Source organism: Ceratotherium simum, chromosome 2 (genome assembly GCF_057802395.1).
Source record: "Ceratotherium simum simum isolate JZ-2026a chromosome 2, ASM5780239v1, whole genome shotgun sequence".
Lineage (NCBI taxonomy): Eukaryota > Metazoa > Chordata > Mammalia > Perissodactyla > Rhinocerotidae > Ceratotherium > Ceratotherium simum.
This window is the reverse complement of record NC_141901.1, coordinates 74,454,140-74,466,430: the sequence shown is the minus strand read 5'-3', so window position 1 is coordinate 74,466,430 and position 12,291 is coordinate 74,454,140. Positions and strand designations below refer to the sequence as shown.

The 12,291-nt window shown below is 39.6% G+C and overlaps 1 protein-coding gene across 2 annotated transcripts in view; it reads right to left on the bottom strand.

The window, feature by feature from the left end:
* Positions 1-3,248: 3,248 nt before the first annotated feature.
* The window catches only part of LOC101392488 (guanylate-binding protein 6-like), a 28,220-nt gene continuing 19,177 nt past the window's right edge, over positions 3,249-12,291 (bottom strand). For both annotated transcript variants that reach the window (XM_087447919.1, XM_087447913.1), the window contains exons 6-11: positions 9,863-10,108; positions 8,883-9,163; positions 7,961-8,173; positions 6,855-6,957; positions 6,338-6,531; positions 3,249-5,355 (exon numbers count right to left, since the gene is read on the bottom strand). In XM_087447919.1, coding sequence (XP_087304045.1) covers positions 5,128-5,355; positions 6,338-6,531; positions 6,855-6,957; positions 7,961-8,173; positions 8,883-9,163; positions 9,863-10,108 — 1,265 coding nt within the window. In that variant the 3' untranslated portion in view covers positions 3,249-5,127. The remainder of the gene's footprint in view (positions 5,356-6,337; positions 6,532-6,854; positions 6,958-7,960; positions 8,174-8,882; positions 9,164-9,862; positions 10,109-12,291) is intronic.

The window sequence follows — 12,291 nt, the reverse complement described above, 5'->3', positions numbered from 1 at the left end:
ATGAACAAATGAAAAGATAACCCACCAACTGGGAGAAAATATTTGCAAATCATATATCCTATAAGTGGTTAATTTCCAGAATATATAAAGAACTCATACAACTCAATAACAAAAAAACAAACAACCCAATCCAAAAATGGGCAGAGGACATGAACACACATTTTTCCAAGAAGATATACAGATGGCCAACAGGCACATGAAAATATGTTCAACATCACTAAGTATTAGGGAAAAGCAAGTCAAAACTACAATGAGATGTCACCTTGCCTCACCTTGGCTATAATTAACAAGACAAGAAATAACAGATGTTGGAGAGGATGTGGCGAAAAGGAACCTTCATACACTGCTGGTGGGAATGCAAACTGTTGCAGCCACTACGCATAACAGTAGGCAGATTTCTCAAAATATTAAAAATAGAAATACCATATAATCCAGCCATCCCACTACTGGGTATTTATACAAAGAACTTGAAATCTACAATTCGAGGAGAGTTATGCACCCCTATGTTCATTGCAGCATTCTTCACGATAGCCAAGAGGTGGAAGCAACCCAAGTGCCCATCAATGAATGAATGGAAAAAGAAGATGTGGTATATATATACAATGGAATATACTCATCCATAAAAAAAGACAAAATCATACCATTTGTGACAAAATGGATGGATTTTTGTGGTTATTATGCTAAGTGAAATAAGCCAGACACAGAAAGACAAAATACCGTGTTATTTCACTCATGTGGAAGATAAACAAACACATGGATAAGGAGAACAGATTAGTGGTTACCAGAGGGGAAGGGGCTCGAGGAAGGCAAAGGGGTAAAGGGGCATATACGTATGGTGACAGATAAAAACCAGACTATTGGTGGTGAACGTGATGCAGTCTATACAGAAACCTATATATAATAATGTACACCTGAAATTTACACAATATTATAAGCTAATACGACCTCAATAAAAAAATTTTTTAAAAATTTAAAACTTGATCTGCAAAAGATCCTGCGAAAAGGATGAACAGACAAGCTACAGACTGGGAGAAAATATTTGCAACCACATGTTCCACAAAAGAGCGCCTGAAAGATGCCCAACATCACTAGCCATGAAAGATACAAGTTAAGACCATGGTGAGATATCAATACCCACCTCTTAGAACAGCTAAAAATAAAAAATAATGACACCAAATGCTGACAGGATTGTGAGAAACTGAATCACTCATACATTGCTCTCTAGAAAACAGTTTGGCAGTCTCTTATAAAACTAAACATGCAACTACCAGGTGACCCAGCAATTGTACTCTTGGGCAGTTATCCCAGGGAAATGAAAACATGTTCCCACAAACACTCATACACGATTGTTCATAGAAACATTTTTAGTGATAACCAAAAACTGGAAACACTCTAGATGTCCTTCAACAGATGAATGGTTCAACAAACTGTGATACATCCATACCATGAAATATCACTCAGCAATAACAAGGGAAGAACTACTGATACACACAACAACTTGGATGGACCTTGAGGAAATTATGCTGAGTGAACAAAAAAAACAATCCCAAATGGTTATATGTATGTATGTATACTGTAAGATATGTATATACGTATTATATACATATCATATACTGTATATATGTATGTATACTGTATGATTCAATTTATATAACGTTCTTGAGATGATGAAAGCATAGAAATGGAGAAGAGGTCATTGGTTTCTAGGAGTTATGGGAAGGGGTGTAGGAGGGAGTGGAGGACGTGGGTGTGCCCATAAAAGGCAAAAAGAGAAATCCCTGTGGTGATGTAATTGTTCTGTATCTTGGCTGTATCAATGTCAATATCCTGGGTGTGATATTGCAAGAAAAAAAAAATCTTCACTCCTTAAAAAAAAAAATAGGGGGGTGGGCGGCGGGGTGGTCATCCCAGTGGCATAGTGGTTAAGTTCACAGGCTCTGCTTTGACGGCCCAGGGTGTGCAGGTTTGGATTCCCGGCATGGACCTAAGCACCACTCATCAAACCATGCTGTGGTGGAATCCCACATACAAAATAGAGGAAGACAGGCAAAGACGTTAGCTCAGGGCCAATCTTCCTCAGGCAAAAAAAAAAAAAGAAAAGGCAAAGCCATTCTTCCTTCTGAACACTTGAAGCCACAGCTGGATGGAGCAATTTAAAATCTCCAGTGCAGATGTGTTAACATCCTCACAGAGGCATGGAGACTGATAAATGAGGTCACAGAGAGGAGACTTCACCAGAAAGCTTCTTTCAGGCTGCTAGCCTTTAAATCACCTTAAAGTCCTTAATCTGGTGTCAAAAATCCAAACTATCTATTACCTGAGACCATTGGAGTATTTGTAGAATTATGGCAATTAAAAACAATCACACATGTGTCAACCTTTTGTTTTTCCAGCAGATGCTAATTTAGTACATTCTCTGCCTAAACATACTCTGAGGAGATGTACAGAAGAATATGTACTGGTCCCTATCCTCAGTGAACTTTGCTTCTAGTTGAAAACAAATACTAGACTCCAATTAGTTGCACTTCGGCCAGGACTGCATTTATTACTTAGATGCCGTGTGCCCCTAGTTTTACAGGGAGACTAAGAAGTCCTTCCTGTATCTGGTATCACTGCCAACTTGGATTCTGATTCCACGAGTCCTTGAAATGTTGGAGCATTCCCATTCCTCAGTACACAGGTATCAAGTAAATGGCCAGAGGTCCTTTAGGAGGAGGACTGAGAGAGTCATTATCATTTATCCTTGTCCCAGAGTTGCAGGGTCCTTTGCCTTGGGATCCTGCCTCCCCTCCAGCTGATAGGTTCATGGTCTGAAATTGGCTCAGATTGGGGCTAGGGATTGTGACATTTTATCAGGGCTACCTCTCAGCCTCCTGATAAACATCCTTGATTCCATTTGTTTTCTCCCCATCATTTTTGAACCTAGAGATGCCCTGTTCTATTCGTTATCTTCAGAATTCTTTCTGATCAGGCCCAGCTGGCTGCCACTCCAACCGTGTTATTAACTAAATGTTTGTATACCTCAAAATTCATTTGATGGAACCCTAACCTTCAATGTCCCAATGTGGTAGTATTTGGAAGTGGGGCTTTTGGGAGGTAATTAGGTAACGAGGATGGGGCCCTCATGAATTGGATTAATGACCTTATAACAAAGAGTCAGGAGAGCTCTCTCAAGCATGCTTTCTCTCTTTCTCTCTCTTTACCATGTGAGGACGCAGTAAGAAAGCAGCCATCTGTAAATCAGGAACAGGGCCGTTATCAAGAATCCAACAATGATGGCACGCTGATCTTGAACTTATAGCCTCCAGAACTGGGAGAAATAAACATTTGTTGTCTAAGCCACCCAGTCTATGGTAATTTGTTACAGCAGCCTGAGCTGACTAAGACAAAACATGATGCTCTTTACTATCATTGTATGTACTGGGCTTCTGATATTTAAGTGCCAACACCCGGCCTCCATGTGTCAGGACTTATCATCCACAACACTATCAGGTTGTCTAGTTCTGCAGTGGCACATTGTCCCTTCCACTCTTGCCTACAGCAGAGAGGCCACCACTGCACTTTTCAGGATGATGGGATCTCTCTCACTAGTGCATATTCTTAATGTGTGGTAATTTGGTTCTAACACCTTAAAAGTGTAATTCAAAGACAGGAAGTAGAGGCTCCTCCAGCTGTGATTTCAAAGGGCAACGGGAAAGTTTATATCTTAGTTTTGAAGCAAATGTAAGTGATTACAAATCAAGGCCAAAATGAAAACAAGATTGGGATGCAAATTTTATGCTTTCTAGTACTCTGAAATTAGCCTTAGACCCCTCATTAACCAAGCTGATGTCATTTCTAGAAGCAATGAGCAATGTCATCATCTAATAGTCAATATCACATTCCTTTTATTATTATCATTATTAGTATTATACTTTACATTGTCTTTGTTATTTATTTATGAAATGGTAATACAAGCTTTTTTTATAAAATTCAAAAGATAGAGTATATAATGGAAAGCATGTGTCCCTACCACCCCTGATGCTACTCAGTTCTCCCCTGAAAAAGCAATGTTACTAGCATCTAATGGATCATTCCAGACATATTCTATGTGTGTACATGTAAGATTGCACATAATAATTACATTTTTTTATGGTGAACACCTTATACACACTCTTTTGTACCTCATTGTTTCCACTTTAAAATATAATTTCAAGATTGTTCTAAGTTCGTAAAATGGAGCCCCACTGGTAATTTATTTGCTGGCTACATAGTTTTCCAGTATATGGATAAGTTAAATTCATATCACCAATTTATACGAATGGATATTTAAGTACTTTCCAATCTTTTGTCATTTAAAGTGATGCCTCAATGAACTTCTTATATACATATGATTTTGCACATGTATATTTCCAAAAGTGAACCTGCTATATCAAAGCATACATGCATTGCCTCTATCTAATGCAGGACAGGCATTGATATCCTCTAATAGCCACTTTTTTTTTAATATTTTTCCTTCTTTCTTTCTTTTTTTTTTTTTTGGTGAGGAAGATTGGCTCTGAGATAACATGTGTTGCCAGTCCCCTTTTTCCTGAAGAAGATTAGCCCTGAGCTAATATCTGTGCCAAACTTCCTCTATTTTGTATATGAGATGCCACCACACATGGCTTGACAAGCGGTGCATAGGTCTGTGCCTGTGATTTGAACCCTCAAACCCTGGGCCACCAAAGTGGAGCGTGTGAACTTAACCACTATGCCACCAGGCCAGCCCCACTTTTTATGTTTAAAACTTTGCTGAAAGAAAGTGAAAAGCATACAATCAAAATAGGGCAGAGCATATATCCACATTCTATAATTTCTTTAAAAGGAAAGCTAATTCTTTTTATTTGTGTGTGTGTGTGTGTGTGTGTGTGTGAGGAAGATGGGCCCTGAGCTAACATCCACCAATCCTCCTCTTTTTGCTGAGGAAGATTGGCCCTGGGCTAACATCCATGCCCATCTTCCTCCACTTTACATGGGATGCCGCCACAGCGTGGCTTGCCAAGCAGTGCGTCGATGTGCGCCCGGGGATCCGAACTGGGGAACCCTGGGCCGCCACAGCAGAGCGCGCGCACTTAACCGCTTGCACCACCGGGCTGGCCCCCTGGGCTAATTCTTTGTAAATAGTAAGCTCGTGACTTTCAAAAGATTACCAAGAAGTTTGGCAGGAGCAGAAGATAGTGAAATGATCTCATTGCCAAATTTGCCCAAGATTGCTGCAATCCAGGCAGTATTATCACTTTTAGCAGTATCAATCACATTTTTCAAGCAATCTATCTCTGCGCTCATCTCTTCAGCTTTCTTCCTAAATCCTTCATTAAGGAGATCTCTTTGGACCTGAAAAAAAAAAAAAAAAAAGTGAGGAGGAAAGTAAAACTTTTAAAGTCCACATTTTTCAAGAATTACATTGGTATTTAAGAACTTTGTCAAACTATCTTTGTTTTATCCTAAAATTGCCCTCTGTTACTCAATCACGAAAGAAGAACTGTGAAACAAGGAATTATCTCCTGGCTTAGACCTCAACATTGAGAGGAAGCATAGTTTAAAGCCTTACTAATATTCACATACCGTTAGGGTTTTGCTGGGATGCTGAGCCTGACGTGAGGACAAATGTAATACAGTCTAGTCAAAAACTGCCAATTAACAGGTAGCGTTGGTCAGATTGCACTAATTCTCAGATCCACTTGGGATGGTACAGTCATCCAAATTGTAGACATAATGGGAACTTATAAGCTGTTCTACAAATCTGTATAAACATGTTCAGATGGATACTGACAGAATTCCTCCGATGCCATATGATAAAGTGGGTAGACTATCTACACCTGGAGACAATGCAGCAAGTTTAGAAGCTGTCACTTCCCTGTGTTTTAAGTATGAACATTTCTGATAGTTTTATGTCAGCAAAGATCTACCTCAGGGTCTGTGGGTAGTAGGGTTCCTGATAATTGGCAATGGTCTTGGTAAAGCACACCAGTCGCTGCTCCTATTAAATACACGTGGTTGGAATATCTGTTTAATCTGGCCTCATGAGGTTACTTTACAACCCCCCAAACAGCAGCTCAAACCCCATTTATATTCTCCAAGGGCTTGGAGGGGCCATACTCATCCAGAACTCTCTAGAGTCCATGTAAAATATAGAATTCAAAGGCTGCTTTAAAAAATAAAAAAAAGGATTCAAGGGATTCAGGATTTTAATAAAGCACAAGCAGTAAATGGCAACGATGCTTCCTTCCGCATCTTGCTGTGACCTGCACCCATCTCTTCCTGAGGTACCAGGGCGATGACCTTCGAGCACCACTGAGGCCACAGCCAGACTTACCTTCAGTTTATGCTCCAGCATCATATTATACTGTCTCATTAGGATTTCTCTTTCCCACACCAGCTTCTTTTCCAATTGAGCTATGTTTTCCTGGAGACTCCTCTTTTGCGCCTCCATCTGCTGCTCCTGCTCCTGTAGTTTCTGTCTTAGCAGCTCCTGTTCCTTCTCAGCTGCCTCCTTCTTGGCCTGCTCCACTGCCCCGGGAAAGTTTTAGAGAAGGAAGAAAATTGAGTGAGGACTGACATCTATACTCCTTAGCTCAGAGACAAAACAAAATTTGAAAAGGGAGATGGGAAATCTCTGAATTTCCCCATGTCCACACCATCAAAACCACATTTCAGGCTGAGATGGGAAGCACCCTGTACAACCACAACTCTCCTTATTGTTTTCAGATTTAGCAGTTTGTTCCACAGAAGGAGAGGAAGCTCCCTGTTTCAGGAAGGTTTTGCTCTCACACCTGTCAAAGGACACCGCAGGAATCCACTGGCCCCGTTGTGAGCTGAGCCCTGCCCCGTACCTGCTGCAGCCTTCTCTCCTTCAGTGAGGGCTTTATCTGCCTGCAAGATGGAGTTCTCTATTGCCACCTGCGACTGCAGGAAGCTCTGGAGGACCTCGTTCGCCTGAGGAACCAAGAAAAGGCAAAGAACTTAGATTTCCACTGAGGAGATCAGTGCTGCAAAAACAAGTATGTCCATGTAATTTTTGCTTCATGCTTTAAATTCTACAGTGGATCCCCCCACAGAGTCCAAGCTCCATAGAGTGAATTGACTCCACGTCTCCTACTTCCTGTCTCCCTCCAGTCTCCCTCCCAGTGCTGCTTCCTTCTACCCACTCTGGTTCCAGCCAGTCAGAACTATGTTCAGTTCTACAAACCCACAGTCTCTGGTGCTTTTATATATTTGCCTTCCCAATGAAAAGGGTGACTTTTGAATGAATGGGTGACTTTTGCCTTCCCAATGCGAAATGGTAACTTTAATCTGTGCTGCTGCTCTCCTCTGCCACTTGCTGGCTATAAATTTAGGCAAGTTATTTTAATCTTTCTGTGCCTCTCAGTTCAGATCTGTAGAATGCTGACAATAAGTGTAGATTCTTCTTAATGCTATTTGAAAGATTAAATTAAGAAGTCTAGGGAAAGAGCTTATACTGTGCCTACATGCAATAACAGTTCAATACATATTAGTTGCATTATTATCATTTTTTTTATTATTATTACATGTTACTACCACCTATGTAGCCTATTTTTTCAGGTTCATAAGTGTTATCACTCTGTATGCAATTGTCTATGTATTTGACTTTCTCACTTTTGATCAGCCTTGAGTGCAAAGACTCTGACATTAACACGTAAATCATCAGCACTTAGCACATTGAATGTCATGTCATTGGATGAAGAAATTAAAAATTTCCGTTTTGTTTCTTGTGGATTTTGGGGGAATGGACTCATTGTGGGGGAATGGACATTTCTACTCTCCTCAGGAACAAATATCAAATAGCAGACCTTAAAAGCTAAAGCTGTCACAATATCCCCATGCTCTCTTGTTCCCCACAACTGGTGCTGTGCTCTGATTGTCAGGAGACCCCTTTGACTCTGTTCTGCAGGCTCCCCATGCTCCCCTTCTTCCTCACCTTCACTCCTTTCCTGGGCACTTGCTGATAGTCCTGTTCAATCCTTTCCTTTGTTTCTACATAGAGCTTGTGTCCTCCAGGAACAGAGAAAGTTCCTGATGAAATGCTTTCCATTAGGGCCTTTGAAAGCTCATCAAGTTTAGCCTGGCAGTATTTAACAGATGCCTCTTCATTCCGCCTCAAGAAACCCTCCTTCTTATTCTGTAGGATTTCCTGCAAGGGAAATGTAGAGGGATGTCACCAGAAGAAAGGAACAGTGGAGATAAAATTCCAAAGAATCTGGAAGAAGGTTTGTTCTAACTGTGGTCCTCATGAGAAAAGCACTCTGTTGGAGAAGGACATGAAACAAAACAAGAATCACAAGACCTGCTTTACTTACAACCCTGAACACTCTCTGTAACACTATGGGAAAGCTTCTTAACTTCCCTGGGTCTCAAGTCCTGCATAGGAAATGCTGGCGTTGCATTACCTAATCTCTGTGGTCCCTGCAGCTGTAGCCCTCAGTGATTCTAACTTCAGTGATACATTGATACAACAAGGAGCAATATAAGTTGAAAACGGCCTGGATTGAGGGTCTAATAAGAGAAATTTTAATTCCCAGGACCAGGAGTCTGTTCTCAGAAAAAGCGACCACCTCAGGAATGACTTTTGGGTGTTCTGGGTAGGCTTGGAATCCTTAGAAGTATTCATATCAGGAAGCGATCTGTACTGATTTTGCTTCCTTGCATTAGACAGATTTCTAGACAAAATGCCTAAGGTTTGGGAGGAAAAAAAAATGTTGTCATTTGAGATACTATCCCTTACAAGAATCCAGACTACTTTATCCTTGAGTGAGAGATGAGCCATGGGGTCAATAAAGACACTTCTAGGCTTCATTTTTCAAGGGGGACAGTCACAAAGGGTAGATACTGAGACAAATTACCACAAGGTTCTTGTGGAACTCCTGGTTTTCATCCTTGAAGGAGTGCTCCATGAAAACTGCAATGGCATCTCTCTCACAGGCTGCGTGCAGGTCCAGCAACTCCTGGAGCGTGTCTGTGGGCAAGTTCACTTGCTGGGCCATCTGCTCACTGTAGTGGTCAGCTGCTTTCTGCACGGCCGCTGAGTTCTCAAGCTGGGCCAGAGTTCTCACTGCGTTCTCCAGACAAGGCACTGCTCCACTATTGATGCTATCCACGTAGGTCACCACCAGAGTCCTCAGCCCTGAATAAGCCACAAAATTGAAGGGATAAGTATCAAGTTATCACACAATAGGATCAACATTCTAAGACGACATTTCTAAAGTCACACACACACACCTATCTCTTTCTACTATTATCACCTTCAATTTCCTACTGACTCTTCATTTTTATGGTTATCGTATCACAGCGCTAAAAAAATTAAAAATCTACCTTCATCTAATATACAAAGGGGTATTTGGAAAAAATAGTTTCCCAATAAGAAAAACTAAAGGCAAAAGAGATTACACAGGTATACAGATGAGGCAGAGTAAATCAGATTTATACTTATCCCTAATTCTGAAGCTTTGAATGGATTTTTATGGATTTATGGGCTAATATTTATTTTGGGACTGCCCTAAACTCCAAAAATATCTTTCACATTCTCCTTGCAAAGAACACTTATAGTATAGGATGTCCCCTGAGAAAAGAGTATATTCTGTATTTATACCTAGTTAGTGATTTTATTATCAGTGGAGAACACAGATAATGACAAAGTTTGCAACTTGAAGAGGGATTTGTAAACCCCCAAAAGTGATATAACTGTAAAATATACACTTTTTTCTTGCAGTATGAATATCTCTATACCCAGAATTCCATAGAATCAAAGAAAAATTCTGGAAAATACATCATATAATAAGTCAATATATATTAGTCCCCACAGAAATGTGAAAAGGAGACTCACGATTCCCAGTGACCATGATTCCCTCTCTGAGGGTCTTAGTTCTTGCACAGGTGAAGATATAAGAACAGAAATTGCTTGTTTGTTCCAGGAATTTAGGATCCAGTTGGTTTTCTGACACTTTCTCAATATTGGCTAGGAGTGCTTTGTCATTTGTTGGCCGGTCAAACACAAAACACTTCCGTTTTGGAAAGAATTTCCTGATGCACTCTCTGGATAGATTGGATTCTCGGGCTTTGGGGTTCCAGCCTGTAGGAAAAAGAAAACAGAGATTACAGTAAGAGTGGTTTGGGGGAAAGGGAGCTAAATGTTTTTATGACAGGAATTTTTTAATCTTTGCCATCTTCTATGCTTATAACTCCTTTAACATAGACAACCAATACTTCTTTGCACATCAAACTTATACAACTCCAGAGAGGAATTTGGGAAGACATCTGACCCAAGTAAAAGAAACCAATGGCTGGTATCTCCAGACCTGAACACGGTAGAATAGTTGTCTATTAGATGTTTACTGAAAGAATGGCTAAAAGAGTGAAAGGTTAAGTGCAGTGTTTTAGTCTACTTTATCCCAAGTTGAAATTAGCCTGTGGGTCCACAAAGAAGAGCCACAAAAGGGATAATGGATGATATTAGGAATATTAGGAATGACATCTTGATTATTTAAGGAAAACTATTTTGATACTGACAATAATGTGTACAATGTTAGTTATTTTTAGTAAAAATCTCTGAATAGTAAATGTAACTAAAATGTAATTTTAGGATGTCACCACTGTATAGAAGGAAAGTATCTCAACATAATAAAGGCCATATATGACACACCCACAGCTAACATCATCCTCAATGGTGAAAAACTGAAAGCTATCCCTCTAAGAACAGGTACCAGAGAAGGATGCCCAATGACATTACTCCTATTTAACATAGTATTGGAAGTCCTAGCCAGAGCAATCAGGCAAGAAAAAGAAATAAAAGGGATCCAAATTGGAAAGGAAGAAGTGAAACTGTCAAATTTGCAGATGACATGATTTATATATAGAAAACCCTAAAGAATCCACCAAAAAACTTTTAGAAATAATAAATGAATATGGTAAAGTTGCAGGATACAAAATCAACATACAAAAATCAGTTGTGTTTCTATACACTAACAACAAAGCAGCAGAAAGAGAAATTAAAAATACAATCCCATTTACAAGTGCAAAAAAAGAATAAAATACCTAGGAATAAACTTAACCAAAGAGGTGAAAGATCTATACATGAAACACTATGAAATATTGCTGAAAGAAATTGAAGAAGACACAGAGAAATGGAAAGGTATTCCATGGTCTTGGATTGGAAGAATTAATATACTTAAGATGCCCATACTTCCTAAAGCAATCTATAGATTCAATGCAATCCTTATCAAAATTCCAACAACACTTTTCACAGAAATAGAACAAAGAATCCTAAAATTTATATGGAACAAGAAAAGACTCCAAATAGCGAAAGCAATCCTGAAAAAAAAGAACTAAGCTGGAGGTATCACATTCCCTGATTTCAAAATATACTACAAAGCTATAGTAAGCAAAATGCATGGTACTGGCTCATGAACAGACACAGAGATCAATGTAATAGAATCAAGAGCCCAGAAATAAACCCACACATCTATGGACAGCTAATTTTGGACAAAGGAGCCAAGAGCATACAATGGAGAAAGGAAAGTCTCTTCAACAAATGATGTTGGGAAAACTGGACAGCCACATGCAAAAAAATGAAAGTAGACCATTATCTTACACCATACACAAAAATTAACTCAAAATGGATTAAAGACTTGAATGTAAGACTGGAAACCATGAAACTTCGAGAAGAAAATATAGGAAGTATTCTCTTCAACATTGGTCTTAGCAACATATTTTCAAGTACCATGTCTGACGGGCAAGAGAAACAACAGGAAAAATAAACAAATGGTACTACGTCCAACTAAAAAGCTTCTGCACAGCAAAGGAAACCATCAACAAAATGAAAAGACCACCTAACAATTGGGACAAGATATTTGCAAACCATATATCTGATGGGGGTTAATCTCCAAAATACATAAAGAACTCATACGTCTCAACAAAAAAAAAACTAACAACCCAATTAAAACATTGGAAAAAGACATGAACAGACATTTCTCCAAAGAAGATATAGAGATGGCCAACAGGCACATTAACTATCAGGAAAATGCAAATCAAACCTACAATGAGATATCACCTCATGCCCCCTCAGAATGGCTATAATTAACAAGACAGGAAACAACAAGTGTTGGAGAGGATGTGGAGAGAAGGGAACTCTTATACACTGCTGGTGGGAGTGTAAACTGGTGCAGCCACTATGGAAAGCAGTATGGAGACTCCTCAAAAAGTTAAGGATAGAACCATCATATCATCCAGCTATTCCACTGCTGGGTATTTATCCAA